This window comes from Strongylocentrotus purpuratus, unplaced genomic scaffold (assembly GCF_000002235.5).
Source record: "Strongylocentrotus purpuratus isolate Spur 01 unplaced genomic scaffold, Spur_5.0 spur5_contig_843, whole genome shotgun sequence".
NCBI lineage: Eukaryota > Metazoa > Echinodermata > Echinoidea > Camarodonta > Strongylocentrotidae > Strongylocentrotus > Strongylocentrotus purpuratus.
This window is the reverse complement of record NW_022145550.1, coordinates 1094666-1118336: the sequence shown is the minus strand read 5'-3', so window position 1 is coordinate 1118336 and position 23671 is coordinate 1094666. Positions and strand designations below refer to the sequence as shown.

General features: G+C 38.6%; 1 protein-coding gene across 1 annotated transcript; it reads left to right on the top strand.

Moving 5' to 3' along the window:
* Positions 1 to 53: 53 nt before the first annotated feature.
* Positions 54 to 1883, top strand: LOC115925630 (receptor-type tyrosine-protein phosphatase epsilon-like). Its single transcript, XM_030989767.1, has 3 exons — positions 54 to 193; positions 817 to 952; positions 1355 to 1883. The coding sequence occupies exons 1-3, from the start codon at positions 123 to 125 to the stop codon at positions 1631 to 1633; spliced, it is 486 nt and encodes a 161-aa protein (XP_030845627.1). The 5' UTR covers positions 54 to 122; the 3' UTR covers positions 1634 to 1883.
* Positions 1884 to 23671: the final 21788 nt, after the last annotated feature.

Genomic DNA, 23671 nt, shown 5'->3' with positions numbered 1-23671 from the left:
ACATCCATTTCCACGGATCGTTTTGTTTCGTTTTCTTTTAGACGAGTCACATCGTCACTCAGTACCAGTTCCATGGATGGCCTAAACATGGATCAGATCCACAATTAGGGGCTAGGTCGTTGATGAAGCTCATCCGTGCTGTCAAAAGTTCCACTAACAAAATGAATGAATTCTCCATTCTTGTCCATTGTTTGTAAGTCTAGGATCTTTTCAATGCTTACTTATCCTAAACAATCGCAATTGGTGCAAAGTCCACTGAAGCAGGATCGGTCCATAAATACAACAGCAAAAATTAGCTGTATTTTTTGGAAACCAAGGCAATGATTTAAACATCTTTGAACTCATATAAACTGTTAAAGGTAAAGAACAGTATTGGAAACGCCCCAATTTCAAAAAATGAAATGGAAGCTCTTATTACCACTCATGTGAAAGAATATGTTTTGAATCATACATGATGATACAAAGATTTCCGGGAAATATTTGGTAAATTAGTTTATCTAAAAACGCACGTGTCGCGCAGGGCTTGCTAGCAGCAGTTAATGTATGCAAAGTGGATTCCATCTTTAGAGATACTATTATATAAATCAGGTTTATTAAATAGTAAGTAACCAGGGGTTCTAAAAAAAAACATGCAGAAATTGAAATGCTTTAAAATCAAGGGATATTCAGTTGCGAGAAATGTATTACTATAAACGAAATTTATTTGATTCAAGTCTTAATAATAATTTCGCCCAATAGTCTTGGGTTATTTGTCTTTGCTTATTGTACCTTGATTATTGTACTTTTAACATATTTACATTTTGTTTAACATTAAAGGAGTGGTGCTGGGCGAACAGGTGTGTTTTGCACTGCTATGGAGTGCATCGCTCAGATAGCTGAGGGAGATTCCGTCGATATTTTCCAGACAGTCAAGATACTGCGAGCTGACAGGATGCAGTTCGTCCAAACTGAGGTATGCAAAATTATTTGTAATTTTATCACACAGGTCAAATTACTCCTGTAATAATAAATAAGAAACATGAACTATGATGAAATATCATCTGTAATTACAACATTTAAATAGTATTCCCTTGTTGTACTATGGTATACAGTGGTAGAAGTTAAATCGAAATAGATATTTGAAATACTTTGCTCGGAGTCAAATCTATGACTGTTTTTTCTTCTATTTTACGTGTGAGGAATAAAGCCTCTAAAGAACATATTTTAGTTTGAAAATATATTCGTGTATTTTCCTCATTTTACAGTATCATCTTTATTCTATTTTTTTAAATCGTAATCTTCATTTCTCCATCTCTGTTTGCCAACGAATATCAAGTAGTTAACAAATAGAACCTCCCCATACAATTTTATGTAGGAGGAATATGCTTTCGTCTACGATGTCATCCGTGAATACCTGCACACTGAAAACTATGAGCAGCTTCCGTACCCGATAGAGGACCACACGTATGGCAATGTAGAGATCGACTATACACATGACCCGGAAGAGAACCCATATGAGGTCACTGATCCGCAGGAAGCAGGCGCCACCGCACTCATGTATGGCAATGTAGAGACTGAGAGGAGCCAGGACAGACCGAAGCCAGAGCCTCAACAACCGTACTCTGTATATGAGAACGTTACATTTGATTCTTAAATTCATATAGGTTTTTGTTGTTTGAATGGTGGTCTGTATACGAGAACTTTGCATTTGATTCTTAAATTCATATAGTTTTTCGTTGTTTGAATGGTGGTCTGTATACGAGAACTTTGCATTTGATTCTTAAATTCATATAGCATTGCGTTGGTTGAATGATGGTCCTGAAATCTATGGATGAAACTGTATTTGTAGATATTTTTGGTTGTGAAGTATTTTTGTTTTAACCTTAGAAAATAAAGTGGAACTACGGAAACATTATTGTGGAGGTGTCGTAGTATACGTGGTTCATTCACTTGATTTTCAATCTAAGGGTTTAGGGTTCGAATCTCAGCCCGGCACTAACATCATATGGCAAGCCATTAATACACATCTGTACAGGTGCATTGTTTTTGGTTATCGAGTGAATGTTCTTTAAGCTTATGAAGTACATAGTTATGATGTATTAAAATGTCTTAAAGGTAATACAAAGTTTTGGTATGGGTTCATGAATTTGGTTCAAATGAACATATTGGGAGCATATGCGATCTTAAATAATTCAGTGATCGTTGTCGCCGTTGAAATCGAGTCTAAAGTTATAAAATTGTAAATAATACACTCTTTATGTTGTATAGCTCCCTCTCAAGGTCAAGATATTTATTTAGTTATAAAACAATGTTTCTTGACTAAAAGCGACTGATTAGCTATTCCCGTTTTGAAATATATCACAACTACATATTCTGAGATTTTCACGGTCGCAGCTACCATTGTACGGCCGTAGGCGCTATTTGAAATTCATCAAAATTTACCGGGAGTACCGGTAAATTTTTATATTCAATTTTTCTCGAAAGCAGAAGTGTTTTAGGGGCTAAATTTTCTAGTGCTTATAATACATCCACAGGGGCATCCAAATATATCAAAATTGTAAGGAATCACTATCCACCAGATTTTCAAAATTTCCCAAAACTTTGTATTACTTTCAAATTAGATATTCATTGATTTAAAAACTAGCTTTATTTTCATTACTGCAAAGTTGAAACTTTGATTCGACAAGGTTATCAAAATTCAATTCTTGGAAACATTCAAAGTAATTGTTATTATAAATTACACAGCGCTTAAATACAGCCCCGGCATAGCACCTGAAGAGCTCTTCGAACGCTGCTGAGATGTGTGAGATCACAGGATGGACATGATTTGCGCAAGCAGACGATGTCCCATGGCATCTCACACATTTGCAGTGCCTGTTTTTCATCTTCTCTTGATATCTTTCTCTTACTTCACTACCGTCATGCTAAATATATAACTCATTGCCTCACTCTAAACCCCGCGCGTGGTTTTAGTTTGATGACAAATGCAGCGATACAAAAATAAAGGAATCTGTCGCTTGTAAGTTGTAAACAAAATAAGACGCCATTGTATATTCAGCTGCACACACCGCGTTATGTTCGTCGTTTCAAGAGGGAACAAATGCCGCCCTTAATATCATTCCAGGGGGGGGGGGGGGCGGGGGATCGGGTTTCAATTTGAAAGTCTGGTTTCCTTGATTGTTAATTAACCCCATCCTGTGTATTTACAAACAAAAGAGTTTAGTTATCAGAATCGGTTCCCTTTTGAATGATTTGAAATGCCATCCCATTTATATACACTAAACTCATTATAATTTGAGAAATAATAGCTGTCGTCTGCTTGGGCAGTATTGATCCATTATGTGACGTCATTAAAACATTGTTATTTTTCTGGCGAATCTCTCGTATATCCCAGATTCTATGGAGGTGGTTGTATTTGTATTTTTTTTTTTAATAAATCACCCGATATGTAGTTGACCTAAGACTTGTACGATGGCCATCTGTTAGCTTACCAGTTTCTAGTGATACATTGTTTGACATATTTGTGATTTTCTTTGAATTTCCAATTCAAGGTCTGTTATTCACGTCTGAAGTATGAACCCTTTTGGTTGATAAAATGATTGCTCTTAACCTATTAACCATTGGTGAATAGCGAGTTGTATCAAATATTTTGTATCCAAAAACTGTCAACTGTCAAATGATCTAACCTTGGATCATTGTTTCGTCTTTGTTTATCATGTCTGTCTGGTATGTATGGTTTTGTTTGTTTATACGAAAATTATTGAATATCAGTACTTTCCAAATAGAGGTTGTATTACCACCATTGTGTTGTCAGTTGACTCATGTAAACCTGCAATATTTAGGTTCTTTCGTTGAATTAATGAACGTGAATTTGAAGTCTATAATGGTGTTTGTTGCAGAAAATGATGATATATATATGTACAAATTAACATTTTTTCTATTTTTATTGCACTTTTCTATTTTTGAATTTATATTGAAATATATTTTTCAAAGGGTGCAGGTTTGTGTAACGAATTCATACGACTGACTGATTTATTGTAAATAAAGAGCAAATTCAATTACTATTTACATTAACACACCACAATAAAGGCTGACAGTTCTTTCTAAATGCTGCAAGTCAATGGTAGATGTATTTGAAAATGTTTAACGAATATGCTCAAAGTCACTATAGCCTTTTAAAACTGCATGCAAGTGAACTAAAAAAGTGTGCTTATTCTTTGCAAGAGTATAAATGTATAAAGTATAAATGATGTTAGATACATTTCTAGTAATGGTTGATTTCCATTTAAAGCAAGTAGTCTCGAATTCACACTTATCATGCTTGTAATTGTTAGAAATAAATATATAACTTGTGCTTGTCACACTTTTTATATCCCCCTCTGTATCATCAAGTGCATAATAACCACATAATATTAGAAATACAGACCAAAAAAAATCGTTTCGTTTTCATTTTCATTTTATGTTCTTTATTCGCTTAAAATTCAACAGCACATAATGAAAAAAATCAAGGTTAAAAAATTGAGGTTACCATGATATAAACTAAATTCTAAAAATTGATACAAATAAACAGAGTAATATGCTCAGGGAGACAAGCAAACATACTAGTGATAGTTTTTCAATTAAATAAATTAAACAAATTCAATCTTCATATACAGTAGGTTTGCGGGTGCACCATGTGTGAGAGAGAGAGAGGGTTGAGGAGTCCTGAAAAGGACTCTGACTCGGTAATCTTTCTTGGGGATGTGTAGTCCTGAAAAGGACTGTTTGTTATCTTTCTTAGCATATAGTTCTAAGGAGAAATATAGCGCTTGGAGAGGATGAGTTGCTCGACGTTTCGAACAGGTTGACTATCCGTCGTCGGGAGTAAGCCGACACTTACAAGCAGCATCTAAATTCAATCTTGTTTTATAAACAAAATAAATTATAATATATATATATATATTTATTATTGGCAGTATCTGTAATCATGTATCGGGGATGTGAAGGAGCTACTCAAAATAGAAATTACACAATTGCCATATTTATAGAATAAATGTATATCCGTTCATATATTTTTGCACATATTTCACAACCATAATCATGAGATTGTGAATAAGAATAAATAATGATAACGACCAAAATAAAATAGTAACAAATCCATCGCAATAATGTTAATAGCCTTAATTGACTTTATCCCTCGAACCATCTCAGTCTAAAAAAAAGTGGTAAAACAAGCAGGAAGGGAGAGGAACATAAAAAGAAGGCGATAATATCCCCTTCCCTAAACTCACAGTAAGAGCCGTGCGTTTCCCCAACTTTCCCTTGACACACAGTGCCCTATCAAAAACTCGACACACACTTTCCTGGTACACTTGAGGGAAACCTACTCTTTGCTCTCATCTAAGAAATACATGCATATTTCTGCTGATTCAATCTATATGTATATACATTTAATATGTATTCCTCGGTTGCTTTTTTTACAAATAATACTAGGAACCAATATTGATGGATGACTGATTTGGGCAACCCATTGGCTTCGCAAACCTACCCATTTCCAATTTTGATTAGCTCCATGACCATAGGCGCCGGAAATGGGGGACATGGGGGGGGGGGGGGGGGGCAAAACGCAAATAAGTGACCTGCCCATGTCACAAATAAGGAATAAAAAATGCTCATCTGACCGTAATTAAATGCCTCAAACCCCAGAGCTTACAGAGGCTTCGCCCTGGACCCCACCAAGGGCCCTAAGGCGGTACTCTGGATGCTCATCTGACCGTAATTAAATACCTAAAACCCCTGAGCTTCCGGGGCTCTGCCCCCTGGATGCTCATCTGACCGTAATCAAATACCTAAAACCCCCGAGCTTTCGGGGGCTTTGCCCCCTGGACCCCACCAAGGGCCCTAAGGCGCCCCCTGGATGCTCATCTCACCATAATTAAATACCTAAAACCCCTGAGCTTCCGGGGGCTCTGCCCCCTGGACCCCACCAAGGGCCCTAAGGCGGCCCCTGGATGCTCATCTGACCGTAGTTAATATTAAAACCTCTGAGCTTCTGGGAGCTCTCCCCAGGCGCGGATCCAGGATTTCTAAGGGGGGGGGGCCCAAATTTGAAATTATGCGAGCCAAATATTGGTACGTAATGGTGACCAGCAGTGACGTAATGCAGGGGGATGTAGGGAGGGGTGAGTTTCCCCCTCCCTCCTCTGCAAAGCGCGGAAGCTATATATGACGTTTCATTAAAGTATTATGGAGCTCTCACACTCTGCCGTGTAGGCCTACCGTCCACCTGCCGGGCTGTTAAAAAACAACAGAGTCCAGAACGTTGGGTTTTGAGCGAACTTGTCCCCGGCCGCAAAAAAAAAAATCATAAAATTAATCTTTTCACCGTTTCGTTGCCATCTTCTGGCCGTTTCCATACCAGGCCCATACCGGGTCTCGAACGTGTGCACCGGGTTTGTAGCAGCCACCTACCAGTCACTTAGCGTCCCCTCACCGCTCGGAGCGTCCTGTGAGCGAGTCCCCGGACTGCTGACGTCATGACAAGAAAAAGTAAAGCTCATCTGACGAAACCCCTCTATATATACGCAATAATTAGTGACAAACGGTAGCACACGGTGACAAAATTTGTTGGTAATGGCACGTTCATATGACGCTACTGTGAAGGTAAGGACACGTTAAGGACCCGTTATAGGACGTTATGGGAACGTCGAGGCGTTAACAGGATGTTACCCATGCGTTAGGGAGGCGGCGCCGTCAGAATCAGGCGGTACCGCTTTGGAAACACCCGTTGGCAGTCCGGTATGAACACTGTAATGAGCACGGTATGAATACGTTATGAAGACGGTGGCACGGTATCAACACGTTCATGACACGTTCACAACCCGCTTACAACCCGTTGCAGACGGTGGATTTGTTTTTGCCCGTTCATCACCGTTCTGTAACGGGTTATGAGCGTGGTGTGAACGTGTTCATACAGTGTGACCGTTTTCATAACGTATTCATACCGTCCTCATACCGTTCAACACCGTCCTCTTGCCGCTTACTTGCGGCCGGTGCCAGGCGGCCAAAGTTTTGAACATGCCCAAAACTTTCACCGGGTCCCACCGGGTGTAAATAAGCGCCAACGCCCTATTAACGTGTTTCCCGCTTTGATAACGAACCACCGTGTGCCCTCGCCGTTCTCCACCGTCCGCAGACATTTTCGCGCACGGTGGCACACGGTAGGCCTACACGGCAGAGTGTGAGAGTCACTTTAGAGAAAGAAGCCAATTCGTTGCACCGTTGTCGACTCGTAATCCTTGTCTAAATTCAGCCCCCCCCCCCCCCCTCCGCGCAGCGCGGAAGCGTTTACGTTTCATTAAATCATTGGAGAAAGAAAACGATTCGTTGTATAGTTCTCGACTCTTAATCCTTGTCTTAATTCAGCCCCCCCCCCCCTCCGCGAAGCGCGGAAGCTTTGACGTTTCATTAAATTATAAGAGATAGAAGACGATTCGTTGTACCGTTCTCTATACTCTTAATCCTTGTCTTAATTCATTCCCTTCCCCCCCCCCCCTCCGCGAAGCGCGGAAGCTTTGACGTTTCATTAAATTATTAGAGATAGAAGACGATTCGTTGTACCGTTCTCTATACTGAATTTCAAAGATGTTTTTTGTCTGCTCCTTTTTCTCCCTACGTCCTCTTCCTTTCCTCTCCTCTCCTGTTTGTCTATCCCCCCCCCCCCCCCCCTGGCTACGCGCTTGCGGTCAGATAAACAAATTTTGATACCTTGTCCGACCCGGGAAGCTCAGGTGTTTTAGGTGTACAGTGACTGTATATTCAATAATGATGTGTACTCGTCCATAACCTAGCATCGTTTAGCCATTTTATGAATGAACCTTCATTCAATCAGCAGATGTACGAGATTTATTGTGTTATTACCAACGCTCCTTCTCTCCCCTTTCCTTTTCTTCTCTGCAAGTCAGTCTTTTCTATTTGTATTTGTTATTGTTATTGAGGGCTGCGGGCACGTCAAGCTACTTTGCTTATTTCTGTAGCCCTCCTGCATATAATGTATGTTAATTATGCATTCAATATATTTGTTTAAATTCGTTCATTATCTGTATAAAATTATATACACTTAAAATATTGTATCAAACCATATTATGTTCATGAACATGTGTGATAAAAAAAAAAAAAAAAGATGCAGAAACCAATAAATCAAATCAAATCAAATCAAAATTACGGTCAGATGAACATATTTTTATACCTTATTTGTGATACTGGCAAGACACTAATTGGCGTGAGGTCCAGCGGGCGAAGCCCCCAGAAAACAGGGGTTTTAGGCATTACATTTCCGTCAGATTAGCATCCAGGGGAGTCTAGGGCCCTAGGCGGGGTGCAAGGGACGGAACCCCGGAAGCTCAGGTTTTTTTAGGCGTTTAATTTCGGTCAGATGAGCAGCTAGTTAACTATTCTTTCTTTCTTGCTCTCTTTTTCTATTTCTCTTTACTATACCTTTTCAAAAAAAGTGGAGGGTGGGGGGGGGGGGGGGGATCGAGGCTTGCGATTCCAGCCGATCCCCAGGCCCTAACTCAAGAATCATATTTCTTGCCTGGCTGTAAATTTAGGAATTTGTCATTTTCCAACAAACGTATACAAAAGTATAATTTACTAAAAACTGAGGGAAAATCTCGGAAAGAATTCAGCATTATTTGTAAGCCACCGTTATGGAATTAGAAATAAACCACGTTTGAATTTGAATTTCCCCAAGCCCCCCCCCCCCTATCAGTACGCCAGTGCCCCCCTTTTCTTCTTTCTATTTTGTCTTCTTTCCCTTTCTCTCCTCCTTAAGGTTTGCCGAGGGGGGGGGGGGGGGCAAGGGCCTTTCGGTCCACACGTTGTTAGTGGGATTAACCGGAACTGATCTCCTGTTCTTTTCACCCTTTTCTTTTCTTCTTCCTTTTTTTTTGTTCCCTTTTAGCTCTCCTCTTTCCCTTTTCCTTCTTTCTCTCTTTGTTATAGCGGGTGCGGGGGGGGGGGGTTAAGGGCCTTTTGCCCCCCCCCTCGATCCACCGGCGGGAAAATTGCAAATGATATCCCCTTTCTTTTCTTTTCTTCTTCCTCTTTTCCTTCCCTTTATCTCCTCTTACCCTTTCCCATACCTTCCTTCTCTCTTATTTTTTGATTGGAGGGGGGGGGGGGTGCAACAGCCTGGTAGGCAAGGCCCTTTCGCCCCCCCCCCCCCCCGATCTCCTTCTTCACCCGTTTTTTTCTTCTTCCTCTTCTTTCTTCTGGCGCTACACCTCTTACAAAAACAAAATGCAAAAATATCCAAAAAAGAGGACTGCAATGGGGAACTTTGATTTAAGCTACGCGACCATTATTCTCTCATTTCCTTTTACATTGTATCTTATAACCATGAGAATTGCCAAGCTATTGTATACGTTATTTCGTTACACGTACACACACAAACACACACACACACACACACACACACACACACGCACGCACACACACACACACACACACACCACCATAACCTGCACGAGTCTACAAGGTGTGAGAAAACTCTGATTCAGGAAAGAATGCAAGGGTGAAAGTAAAAAGTGAAAAAAGTGGACACTCTCACATGGCTTCCATGGATGCCGTCTTTGTTCTCTTTTTGCCTTCTTCTTACTCCTTGACCGTTCGCGCATATTTTTTTTTTACAAAACTGTTTAGCCATATATAGTACATGTGCAAGCACGTATACCCAGAGAAGGGAACGTAATAGAAAAGGGAAAACAAAAAAATACATAAGGAGAGTGCAGAGGATATGGAGAAAGAAAGACAAAGAAATACATAACGGAAGGGCTTTTAGGCACCAAATTACGCATCTAGGGACCCGCCTGGGGCCCCTTGGTTGAGTCCAGAGGGCAGAGCCCCCGAAATCTCAAGGACTTTAGGCATTTAATTACGGCCAGATGAGCAAACAAGGGCCCGCCTTAGGGCCCTTGGTGGGTTCTAGGGGGTAGAGCCCCCGGGAGCGCATGGAAAAATACTGCCATTTTAGTAATACTTGTAAATCACTGGTATCAAATTAAAAATAACCCATGTTTAAATTGTATTGGGGGGGGGGGGTTATAAAGCTGTATGATAAGTCTTATATGTTAACCCCTCACAGGTTTTTGAAGTTTTTTTGTGTTACAAAATTACATTCTTTAGCAAAACTACAGCATAAAAACAAGCAATATACTTTTTTTCACGCTTCACTTTTACTTTGCCGATATCTAGTGTACAGTCCGAAGGGTTGTAAATATTTACTAGGTAAATTTTAGTAAGTACTGAGCAGGAAGGGACTTCTTAAAAGAGCAAGCTGAATATTCATTTTTGAAACACTGATCTATTTCTATAACTTTTAATCTTTTTAACATACAGTGTAAACTGTACATACGTGATACCAACAGAATACATATTTTCTACAATATTTACTTGTATATTTTTAGGATATTATGCGAAGGAGCGTAGCGACCGAGCGAGAAGATTTTATCATTTCTATTAGTCTAAACGCTGTACTCTTGGGCCCACCAGAGCCTTAAAGCGTGTTGCAGTCTTTAGTCAGTATTTGCTATACATTTTGTTGGTGTGCACTTTTTCAAATTATCCATGGGGGACGATCCCCCTCAGAAAATTGAGGAAAGACGTGTACCCCGTCCTTCCCCCGGGATCGCCGCCCCTGACTCGCACATTTCGCTTTCAATTGCAGAACGCTCTAGCTGTGTCCAAGAGAATAAATTCTCGGAATGTGGGGCATCTCGCAAAAGACATGGGGAAAAAAATGTGTCGTGTGAGAAGCCAGGGAAGGACACAGACACAAAGGCCCGAATTCACAAAGGAGGTTTGTAGACAAACCTATGTTTATGTGCGTCTTAATTATATGACGCGTTTCAGACAAATGTTTGTCCAAACCTTGGTCTGAAACGCATCGAAACGCGTCATATGAAGCACATAAACCTAGATTTGCCGACAAACCTCCTTTGTAAATTCGGGCCAAAACCTCCATGGGTGCGATGTGACCTGTGTGGACGTTGGCTCCACCTATTATTTGTTTTGCTCAAAAAACTATCCACAAAAAGGACTATGTATGCCCCTTTTGTGAAGCGACGTGTCAATATTAATGTTCACATATCAGTCCCTTTTTGGATTGTCCTCCTCCCGTCCCCCCCCCCCCCAAGAAAAAATATTATCACATTGTTACATGTGTGCACAATATATATTGATGTGTCAACCTTACGAAAGGGGTGTTTTCATAATGATTATTGACCTCCTTTAAATTTATATTTGTATGGAAGACTTAAGAAGACAACTGTTTACAGTCCAACTATAAAGGTGTAGAGCATGCCGTGTAGACTAAAATGTGCAATGTTGTTCAATTTCTGAATTTTTGTTTAAAAAAAATGTCTAGTCCGGTTAAAAATAGCACGTAATGATTTCATTATTTGACACGTACTTCACATTGATTTATCTTATCGATAAGCGAAACGATTTGCTTTATATCATATAACAAATATAACAGTAATAACAAGTATGGTTTTCCTGAAAATTGCATTATACAATGTATATTCATCGTTATGGAAAATGTTGTATAATATACAACAATGGGCATTAACATTTTCCAGACCAATGATTTAATTACGTTTAATATTAAAGCTGTTGCCCTTTGTATAAACATGAACTTGAAATAATAAGTAGCCTTGAAAGTGTCGCAATAAATCATGTGTGAGTGATCTTGAAGTTTAAAGGTGTAGGTTTGTTTGATACCGTATAGCGTTTACTCTGTTTTTAATGAGATATATCTCAAATCAAATCAAATCAAACTGAGTGATGTTATCGTACAACTAAACAATATCAATCTTCTGTTCTCCTAAATAAGCCTGGGAAACTTGAAAATGTAATACAATACACACCAATGGGCAAATAATTGTTTCCAGACCAATGATTAAAGAAGAACTTACATTTTATATTGAAACTGTTGCCGTTGTATATACATCAGGCGCGGATCCAGGATTTCTTAGGGGGGGGGGGGGGCAAAATTTGAAATTATGCGAGCCAAATATTGGTTCGTAATGGTGACCAGCAGTGACGTAATTGGGAGTGGGTAGGTGCAGGGAGGGGCGAGTTTCCCCCTCCCTCCTCCGCGAAACGCGGAAGCTTTGACATTTCAATAAATTATTAGAGAAAGAAAACGATTTGTTGTACCGTTCCCCAAAAATAATCCTCGTCTGAATTTAGTTTTCCCCCTCCCCCGCTAAGCAGAAGCTTACGTTTCATTAAATCATTAGAGGAAGAAGACGATTTGTTGTGTCGTTATCCCCTTTTTTTCTTTTCTTCTCCCTCTTTTTTCCTTCCCTGTATCTCCTCTTTTCCTTTTTTTCTTTCCCTTTCCTTCCTTCTCTTTTATTTTTCGATTGGGGGGGGGGGCAACAGCCTTGGAGGCAAGTCCTTTTGCCCCCCCCCGATCTACTTCTTCCCTCTTTTCTTTTCTTCTTCCTCTTCTTTTTTTTCCCTTTCTCTCCTCTTTCCCTTTCCTTCTTTCCTTCTCTCTCCTTTTTTTTTTGCGGGGGGGGGGGGGGGCAAGGCCCGCTTGCCCCCCCTGGATCCGCGCCAATTTACGCTCTACCTGATCGTTAATACTCCACTTTGAAAAACGTTCCACGGGACCTGCATGTAACATGTAAGACTGGTGGTGATGCACATTTTTAGTCTGCCCCCCCCCCCTTCCGAACGTTTTTTTTCCCCATGACGTCACTGCCCCTGGAAGGTGAGCCCCCCCCCCCCCCCCAATTCCAAACTGCTTCCGGCGCGCCTGACCATGACAACCATTATATCACTAGTATTGATTAATCTTACACGGGAATTTACTGTGCATTTTAACGTTTAAACAAAGTATATTACTCTTAGATAAATTTGTATTTCAGTGTTATAGCTAGTGATATATATTTTTCATCATGAAGTGAATCATACATGTTATAATCGCTGCGTATGCTACTTTGTTCTGTTTTTGTACTCGTGGCCTTGGTTGTGTATCCCATAGAAATATGTTTTTCATCTGATATTTGAAGCATGAAATATTAAATAAGTGTCTCTGAAAATACATGGGATACTTGAACATATTTAATTTTGTTGTTGTTTGATGTAGAAAGTTTTACTGCCCAATCTAATTAGGATAAATGTATATATGGTCAGATACTATTTATCATTATAAATAGAAACCTGAATGTTTTAATGTTTAATGATAACATATTATAGTAATTGAAAAGTTGCAAGAAAAACTTATCTAACCATTCTTAAGTATTGATTGAATCTTAGCCAAAAGATAGGTTAAATTGTAAATTGGAGAAAAGGCGAAGGTGAAGGCGAAGGTGAAGGCGAAGAAGAAGAAGAAGAAGTGTTGGGTTTATTCGGATCAATCGCAACTCTATAGGACGGGACACAGGAATGTTACCAGGCCGATAAACTATTCACCTCCCTTTCTCATTATATTAACAGTAAGAGAGACAGACAGGGAAAGAGAGAAACAGAGAAACAGAGAGAGAGAGAGAGAGAGAGACAGTGAAAGAGAGAAACGGAGAAACAGAGTGAGAGAGACAGGGAAAGAGAGAAACAGAGAAACAGAGAGAGAGAGAGAGACATGGAAAGAGAGAAACAGAGAAACAGAGAGAGAGAGACAGGGAAAGAGAGAAACGGAGAAACAGAGTGAGAGAGACAGGGAAAGAGAGAAACAGAGAAACAGAGAGAGAGACAGGGAAAGAGAGAAACAGAGAAACAGAGTGAGTGAGAGAGAGAGAGAGGGAAAGAGAGAAACGGAGAAACAGAGTGAGAGAGACAGGGAAAGAGAGAAATGGAGAAACAGAGTGAGAGAGACAGGGAAAGAGAGAAACGGAGAAACAGAGTGAGAGAGACAGGGAAAGAGAGAAACAGAGAAACAGAGAGAGAGAGACAGGGAAAGAGAGAAACAGAGAAACAGAGAGAGAGAGAGAGACAGGGAAAGACAGAAACAGAGAAACAGAGTGAGAGAGAGAGAGAGAGAGAGAGACAGAGAGAGACAGAGAGAGAGACAGAGAAAGAGAGGGGGATATAAGAAGTAAAAGGATATATCGATACAAAGTTTACATTGAGCTCTGTATGAAATCGCTAAGTTCATAGATATGAAGTATATTTAAAACCAATCAAGCGATCCCCAAATAATCGGGTCAACTTGATTCTTGTGAAAGAAATCGAAACAATCACTACTCGTGTATGCATGCATGTATCTCTATCAAATCATTGAATACAACACAGTTTCATTGGGGGTGCACTCGTCCGTCAGCCTTGTTTTGACTTTAAACTGGAACACAGCGCAAGAAATCGAAACAATCACTACTCGTGTATGCATGCATGTATCTCTATCAAATCATTGAATACAACACAGTTTCATTGGGGGTGCACTCGTCCGTCAGCCTTGTTTTGACTTTAAACTGGAACACAGCGCAACAAAAAAGAATATTTGGTGATAATAGTCGAATTAGACTGATTGCCATATAATGCTGAATTCAACAGCAACATCAATAACAACAGATTATATTCTTCAATGTCCGACACAAAAACGTACTAAAATCGGATAAGTTTAAAGGGAAAGCCATCCCCGATAGTAAGTTGGCTAAATAAAAGCAGAAACACTAGATAAATGAATAAGTAGAAGGTAATTGACCAATATCAGATTAAAATGTTAATTTCTGAAGTTGTCTTCAGTCAACATTAATAGGCTAATTTTCTTATTTTCAATCGGTTTTTCTTCAAACTTTCACTCAACTGTTTATCTCCGGTTTGTTCTATTTCTGTTATATAACTATTACAAATATCAGCATGGACTTCTCATCTAATGAGCACAGGCGTACAAGGTACATAGCTGGCAGACGCGGATCCAGGGGTGGCCGAGTAGCCCCCCCCCCCCCCCCCCTTTTCAAAGAAGAATTTTCCCTTTTTTTCTCAAGGGGGGGGGGGGGGTTGAGCAAAATTTCGGCCCGCGCGATTTTCTAATTTCCGGGGGCAAAAAAGAAAAAGAAAAATTAGTGCTCACTATCCCCCCCCCCCCCCCCCCCCTAAGAAATTCTGGATCGGCGCCTGGTAGCTGGAGACATTTCTGTAATTTCCACTAAAAAAAGGTTCGTTCCCCCGGACAGATTAAACAGACTCCTCCCAAAGGCGTGATTTAGTCTAGCGAACCTGTGTATGTACGCCTATGACAGGGAGCAGTGGTCACATGATTTAAAGAGTTAAAGGGCCACGGATAGAAGTATCATAGATCCAATGTCATATGCAGTAAATTTCAAGTTGTCGAACGTTCTTTCCTGGGTTTGTATTAGGTTTAGCGTCCATTTTAGCAACCATAGAGATTTGCGGCATAGGGCTTACGCCGACAACTAACGTTGGCCCGAAATAAAGTTAATGTGTATATTATCATCGTCGAAGTTTAATAGCCAAATGAAATATTGCTATCTGCAACACATAAATACATCCTGTAACTTTCAGGGTTTTATGTGTCATATCATGGTAATCATATTACATTTCCTTGCTTTATTCACATCCAGAATGTATAGGAAAGAGATAGAGTAATCAAATTGCATTGTATTTTTTTTCCAAAATAATTTTCATTTTCATAAGAGCATCACGGGCCTTCATCCCTTGGCTATTTCGATTTAAGTTCAGTCCCAGTTAATAGTACAGTGCTGTGTTTGATTAAAATGGGATTTTCCCTACGAAACCCAGGGCAATGGAATTGTGTATTGATCGGTTGGCAAACAAGCGCCTGGCCGATCACTAACAATGGTAAAGGTATAAGATAACCACAAAAAAAAAAACGTCATGCCAAGCTCAAAACCTCAACTGAATAGTTTTATTATTCCCTTTTCACGAGGCGATGGATGTAAGGGGACCGTGGGAAAGAATAACTATTTTTATTTTATTTTTATTTGTACAGTTGACACCCTGAGTGATATTAGTAAAAACAAACTGTCTAGAAGTTTTGTTTGGATAGGAAGAAACTTCCTGTTATGATGGATAGAAAATATGAAGAGTAGATCACAACGTCATATTAAACCTTGAAAATGTTTATACACACACAAGCGTAAAATGATAATTTTCTTGCAATACAGTTGAGAACCTATTTGTATACTTTATGTATCATTTACTATAATAATGTTCTACATGGGAAATCTCGAAGAGACCCCTTCCTTTTAATAATTGTAATCAGACATCCCTTTTCAAAGGGGGGGGGGGGGTAATCCCCCAATCCCTCCCCCCTGCATACGCGCCTGCAGCCCAGTAAAGTGTTCTTATGTCTACCAGTTCAATAAATGCACATGCCCAATGATAAGATGTACACAGTGCAAATAAACACAATTCTAATAGTTCTTGTTACAGTCAATATGTTATTACATGGTTCATATGATTAAATGCAGGAAATAAAAGGCGTATCCGTCCATACAATCAGTATAGCCACTTATTATATGCGAAACAACCAACACAATTTTTTGTGGAAAGAAAGCGGTACACAGTCCAGGAATACCAGATTTGATACAGTTCTTCATAGATCAATAATTATTAATAATGATATATTACCGAGTCGAAAAAACTAAGCTTATGTTTATATTCCTCAACAAGTACCATCAGGGCCCCGTCTTATAAAGAGTTAATATTAATCGCATCTTATTTGCGATTGATATTAATCGCAACTATGTACATAGGATATATGATACTGCAAACTTGCGATTGATTGGAGGACTGGCGATTGATTTGGATCAATCACAACTCTTTATAAGGCGGGGTCCAGATCGCAGTAAACATTACTCGCAATAAGTTCAACACAAGTATCAATGGAATTGAGGATAACAAGTGCTATCTTCATATTTTTGTTACTATCAATAGACCATAGATGAAAATTTTGCTTTTCCATCTATTTTCACATTCTGTTTAATATGAAATGACACAAAGGTTAGAAGCTTCGTCCCGTATTCTACTAAAATAAGAACCCGACACCTATTTGTTTAAGCTTTTATCCCAAATGTGGTTTAACAAAGGAAGTTAGTCTGAGGTCTACGTTACTTTTTGTTACACGTAGTCCTAGAAACAGGTTCGGGTTTATATAAATTAGAATAATACCAACCAAAGAGTTAAGAGCGCTCCTCATGAAGTATGAATATCGTCACCTTCTTAAAATAGTGTTCTAAGTCATATTTTCAAGATTTGAGAAAAACAGAGAAAACTGAACTAAACATGATACAATTAATAATATGTTTTTGCTCATTTTACACAGAAAGGTTTGGGGATATATGAATATTGAAATATAAATAATGCTGTCTATCAAATCTGTTTCATAAGACGATTATATTACTTGCTAACATGCCGTTGTGACTTATCAAAGCAAGTTTACACCTGACTTAGGTCGAATTAATCCTCGAGTATTGACTTAGACAAAACAGTTCATTTCATTTATTCCCACTACAAACAATATAATTGAAGGAAATGAACACATTTTCATAACAAGTTCTCCTATGTTTCTCAGTCGTCTTCGTTGATATCGAAGTCACATTTCTTGACAAATAACAATGTAGGCCCAAAAGTAAAAAAGCAAAAAGAATTTCCGTTTCGGTTTAATAAAATTTGGAGTGGACTATTAGGCTATTATTATTATTATTATTATTATTATTATTATTATTATTATTATTATTATTATTATTATTATTATTATTATTATTATACTAACTGGGTAGCACCATGAATTTGTTCAATTCAGCACATGATGTCATAGAAAGGTGGACAGCCTCCGTCTTTCGGATGGTGATGTTAAAGGTCGGTCCCCAGACGTAAATAATCATATCTGATTGATACACGTCTGTAAAAACCCAATTACACAGACACTCATTAAGAGATGACTTGTGCAAAAATATAATTTTCTTCAAAATGTGACTTAGGCCATTATTTTAGGAAGATGGCATCGTTTAAAAGAAAGCAGAATTACTATCACGTGTAGATGATTGGATCGTACTAGGGTACAGAAAGCATTTCCATGGATATTGAATTAAACTGTGCAATAGATTTCTGATGAAATCGAAATGGATAATTACGCAGTATGATGGAATCTGCAGGTTGATACTCATTTCATTGACATGGACAGTTACATTCAAAGTATCAATCGTCGTTATTACAGGTTGTTGTATTTGTTATTTCAGCTGTGCCTTCGATGTTGGGATTCTACTTCATGAGCACCCTTTTAGAAAACGACATTGCGGAAGTAACTTCGTACAAATAAGTCTTATACAGTATACTCGGCTTTCCTTCGTCATGGTGTGCAAATATGACCTTGATTGAGGAATTTTCTGATGATCAAATAGCATTTTTTGGTGTGCCTTTGTCCACGTTTCACCCAACTGATTCACAAAGAGAAACCTACTCACCGTTCCACCACAAACGTACAGGTGTATCATCGAAACTATGATTTATTTCACTTCGCGCGGTACATCTCATCATACCCCAGTAGCTCTCATACATTTACGTACCACCTCCCTCCGATTAGTGGTGTTAGTGGATATAACTTCAAGCGCAATCTTTTTTGCAATGAACATAGAAGGAAAACGATAAACTGCATCATACTCTTTAAGTTTCTGTGTTTCTGTGATATTGACAATGTCTAGGGATTCAGTACTTGGATGGTTTAGGATTTTCCTGCCTCTGACTCTAATATGGATCATTTCATCTACAATAGGTTTGTATTGAACTTACTGGCTGCTTCTATTATTCTATTCTTAAAGCATGAAATTCATTTTGTTCACGTTTATTGAGGCTATCACTATATCTCATTCGGAAGACTAAACTTACATTGACAATAAAGAAAACATAAGACCATATAATCATACTTGCCCAACACAGTGGGTATAACGGTGATATAATGGTCCAATTTATACAGCTGAGGTAGCAACATCATAAATACTGCTCCTAGTGCGGGCTCGACAATTATTAATACATCGGCATTGCATCCAAGTACCCATTGATTACACACGGGGGCATGGAGAGGTAGAAATGTAGATAAGACACCTTGTCCAAGGATGCAATCACCGAGCGAGAATCGAACCCGGGACCTCTCATATGAGAGTCAAGAGCCTTTACCAATATTTCACAGAGCCCCCACTTTATATTAGTGATTGTATGCTCGGGTAAATAAGTTATTATGAACAAAGGGAGATTTATTTAGCTGGAATAATAAACAAATTAGAGTGCTAGCTTGGGTGCGATAGGAGCAGTGGTCTACATCTAGAAAAGCGCAAAAGGTGAAGGGGTTGGGAGGTGGGACGAAGCGATTGAGAAAGTACGTTAAACAGGATAGACAATCAATTACCAAATGATTTAGGAAAGACCTGCTCTTGTTAGACGTCTCTGGTAAATTTGTTGGATGAGAAGGTTCAAGTGTCTACCAGATGAATGGAATTAATGAAAGGGGCTTGAATAGGGAGGGTGAAAGGGAATATTGTCAATTATCTTCTTATTACTTCCGTCTTCCCTTCCCTTTTCCCTTTCTAAAACTCCCTTTCAGTTGTTTTCTTTTATGTTCCCTTTGTTTCGATGGCAAATTCGAAGACGTCTATGGGGGGGGGGTATGGTGAATCTCTAGTGAGGAGATTACCGTGTTGAATCTTATTACCTTATAGTTGAATGTCAGGAGTGTCAGGAGTGTTTGGTGGCTATCAGTATGTCTTCTACTATAGTTTTGGCAGGACATTCTCTGCCAAACGTATTTAGGTTTTACTATTTCCTCGTACATATTATATGTAGACTACTACCAATATAATTATTATACGTTGTGCTATTCTCTTAGTACTGTCCAATGTATTCTTGTCTGCTTGATTTACATTCCCAAAGTAGCATATTATGTTGTGCGTTGAAATGCTTCAATCGGGGCTCTGTAGACAAACAAAATCATAATGGATTTATCTACGGGAGAGAGAGAGAAGGGGAGACAAAGAGAATGAGATAGAAAGAGAGAGAGAGTGAGAGAGAGAGAGAGAGTTAGGGGAGAGGGAGGGGATGGTATCGGAGTGGTGGAGGAAAGTAAATGTAACCTTGTTAACCATCTATTGTTTTATTGATTCTACTTTTTTGGGGTTACACATATGATCGTGCCGCGTCCAAAAAGCAGCAGCCCTATGTTTCTATGAGTATTATTACTATTGTTGTTGTTATTATTTCGTTGTATCAATCATAGCTATTTAAGATTGACAATAACTTAGAAAATGACACCACCTTGTTTGTTATCAATATCAGTGAGAGGATTTTAGGGTCATTCAAAAACATATATATATACAAATAAAAAACATAGCAAATGGGGAAAATGTATAAAAATAAATAAATGTTTAAAACCAGAAGAAAAATTTTAAAAAAATATACAAGAACAGGGTACTTCTAAGTTCTAGCATGTCAGGTGAGTGTACTGAAAATAAAGTAATTCATATATAAAATAGATTGAAGTTTTATGAGAAAAAATAAAGAAACGAAGGCCTTCAGTTTTGTTACTGAGAGAATAATTGTCATAGACAAATAATAGGTATACACATACGTAAACTCAATAAACTGTAACATAGGAAAAACTACGATAAAATGCAATTCAAATTCTATTCAGATGATATAATAAGTATTAACAAGTATTAAAAAAGTATTAAAATTGGAGTTTTGGTTGTGTGCTAATCACAGGTGTGACATGAGTACATATTTTTTTAACTCTGAAATATTTATTTCAATTATCGTTTGGTTGTGTTTAATATTCTGAATTTGACCACAGCATGGCAACAGGTCAGACAGAGTCTTAGAGACTCCAAAGATTTATGCTTGCTAGAAAATGACCTGCCCCTGATCGTAGCATAGGCGGTTCAACTGATTTACCCAAGGAAGCTTCCTGGGAAAATCGCTGCCAGGAGGGTATGAGGACAACACTTGAAGATATGGTTTGAGCCTTGCTCCATTCTCTTCGTCTTTTATTTCCTCATGGTGTACATACATGTATATAGCGACTTTTCGAGCTCATTAACTGCAATTGGAATCTGATTATTCTAGCCCTGATTTTCACAGGCTGCCATGTGTTTGTAGTGTGGTATCATTACAATCGATTCATTGCTTCCCTACTGCAGGAGGTTCATTGCATCTAAGTCTGAATGAGATCTTTTCCCTTCTTTTTTGAATGCGAATTAGTTATTACTCAAGCTTGCCATTGAAAGCAAGCGCTTTATATTGCTTTGTCGACAAAATACAATCTGCTTTCAATTCTCTCTATGTTATCGTCACAATCATGCCATTTGGACCTTTGTACAAGGAAAAAAAATGCTCATGTTCAAATTGTGTTCCTACAGCGCATTTAATAAGACAGAGAATCATGATTACCTTTTACATGGTAGCAACTACTTCGAAAAAAAAAATCAACCTTCATTGTCTATGGCGATGTACCCTTGTGCATCATTTGTAAAAGCTTATTTAGTTACATGATTAACTAGTACATTGAGAGAGAGAGGGGGGAGAGAGAGGGAGGGGATGGGGAGGAAGAGATTGAGAGAGAGAGAGAGAGAGAGAGAAAGGGAGAGAGAGAGAGAGAGAGAGAGAAAGAGAGACTGGGGGAAGGAAAGATAAATTGAGAGAGACAGAGAGAGAGACAGAGAGAGAAAGACAGAGAGAGAAACTAAGGTATTCTACAATTCCTGGCAACCTGGAAAACCAGAGTTGAGCTATTGTGAAGAAGAAAAAAAAATCCAAAAATATAAATCATTGTGATAACAGTATTAACTTTTTTTTCTTGTTTGATATTCATTCTGTTACATTTAAGGGTATAACCAGTTTTGGAAACGCACCCCCCCCCCCCCTGTCAAAAAATGAAATGGAAGCTCTTCTTACCAATCATGTGAAAGAATATGTTTTGACTAATACGTGATTATACAAACTTTGCCGGGAAACCGCCTACTAATTGTTATATTTGGTAAATTTGTATATCTATCCGGACTGGATAGATATCGCGTAGTCCCATATACATCTGTATGTGTACAGTGCTTGTAACTTTACCAAGACTGGGCCAAATTTCTTATCATTTTGATGATTCCGGAACCTTGCAGTACACACCAATATCTATATGCTAGATGATCAACTTTTTCTGATCGATTCCACAACGTTTCTTTCACAATGCAATCACATGACCAGAACTGGTCTATCCCTTTAAGAGTCATTTAGTCATAAGATTTCTCCTAATTGTAGACTCCTTCCTTCCCCTCCAAGAAAAAAAAGTGGTCAGGCATGTTTAAATTGATTCCTGGTCTCTGATCTAGATTTGTTTACATGGGGGGGGGGGGTCTGTAATTTGGATGTTTAAGATTATTCTAAAAGGGCTGTCCTTGGTGAAAATGATACTTTAAAAACATAAAAAGGGAAGTGCAACCCAATATTACATACAAGTTATGATGATATTTAAGAAGATACAGTGTGTTAAAGTGTAAGAAAATCTGATGAGATAACATTTGTATAAGGTAAGGAAGTTATGATTTTTAAACATGATCTAAACAAGTTTGATTTGGCATGGGGCGCATTTTTTTATAAGTCTGAATCCAATCTTAAAGGGGAAATCCAGTTGCCAATTGGTGTTTAATAGATTGCACCTTCCAAAATGCATTATTTTACTATTTTTAATCTGCTGTTGCTCAAACGTTCACTAGTATGTCTCACCCCCCCCCCCCCCGCTTATTAAAACCAATCTACATGTAATATCAGGGCGGACATCCACTTTAATAGCAATTTGCTGTAAAAGAAACCAGAAAAAACAAAGGAGCAGATGGGTACAAGTTTGAACAAACTTGGACAAATTTCGGAATTGCCAATTGGTTATGATATCTGTGTGATGTAGTGTTTGATAACTCTACCATTTTGTTTCAACAAATCTAATGGATTATTCCATGAAAACTTCAAATTAAAATATTCCTAACTAGCAACAAAATACTGAAGAAAAAAAAACAGCACAGAATTTGTTTTTCTTTTCCTTTTTTTTCCAACTCTGAATATATATTTTAATTATCCTTTGTTCCAAATCCTTAACCTGTAATATATTAATTTATATTTTCCATTTTTCTCATATGATTTTTGTTTGCATGACCAGGGACTTCTCCTCATCTCGGTTCACCCTGATCTTCCCTTCCGTTTGCTCACAGGATAGAGAAAAAGGGTTAACAAAGGAAGATAATTCATTGAAGAAGAGAGAAAGAAAAGAAATAAATGCAATGGAGGAGACTTATAAGACGGGGTGGGGAGGTGGGAAAGGGTGAACCAATATAAAGAGGGAATGATAGAAAGCAGGACAAACGGGATGAGCTCAACATTTACTCTATACATGCTATGCAAATAATGTCCCTGTTCCACTCTGACTTCAGTATTATTCAACAGTTCCCAGAGCAAGATTAATTTTATACTGGTGGTATCAAAACGGCTGTCATGGAGCTAATTAACACCAGAAATGTGTATTTGGCATAGACATTGTGTTGCTCAAAGCAATGTTTACGTCAATTGATGCCTATTGTTTTGTGCAAAATTGCACGTGTGGAAAACTATTGACCATGCATAGAGGTGAAGAAAGCAACCAAACAGTTAAAGATTAGAGAGGCATGTATTCACAGAAATAAAGAGGGGGGGGTGAGAA

Coding starts and splice junctions, on each gene's coding strand:
- LOC115925630 (XM_030989767.1), top strand. CDS start 123: ATGAAGCTCATCCGTGCTGTCAAAAGTTCCACTAACAAAATGAATGAA. Junction 194..816: donor TCCATTCTTGTCCATTGTTT/GTAAGTCTAGGA, acceptor TTAACATTAAAG/GAGTGGTGCTGGGCGAACAG. Junction 953..1,354: donor TGCAGTTCGTCCAAACTGAG/GTATGCAAAATT, acceptor AATTTTATGTAG/GAGGAATATGCTTTCGTCTA.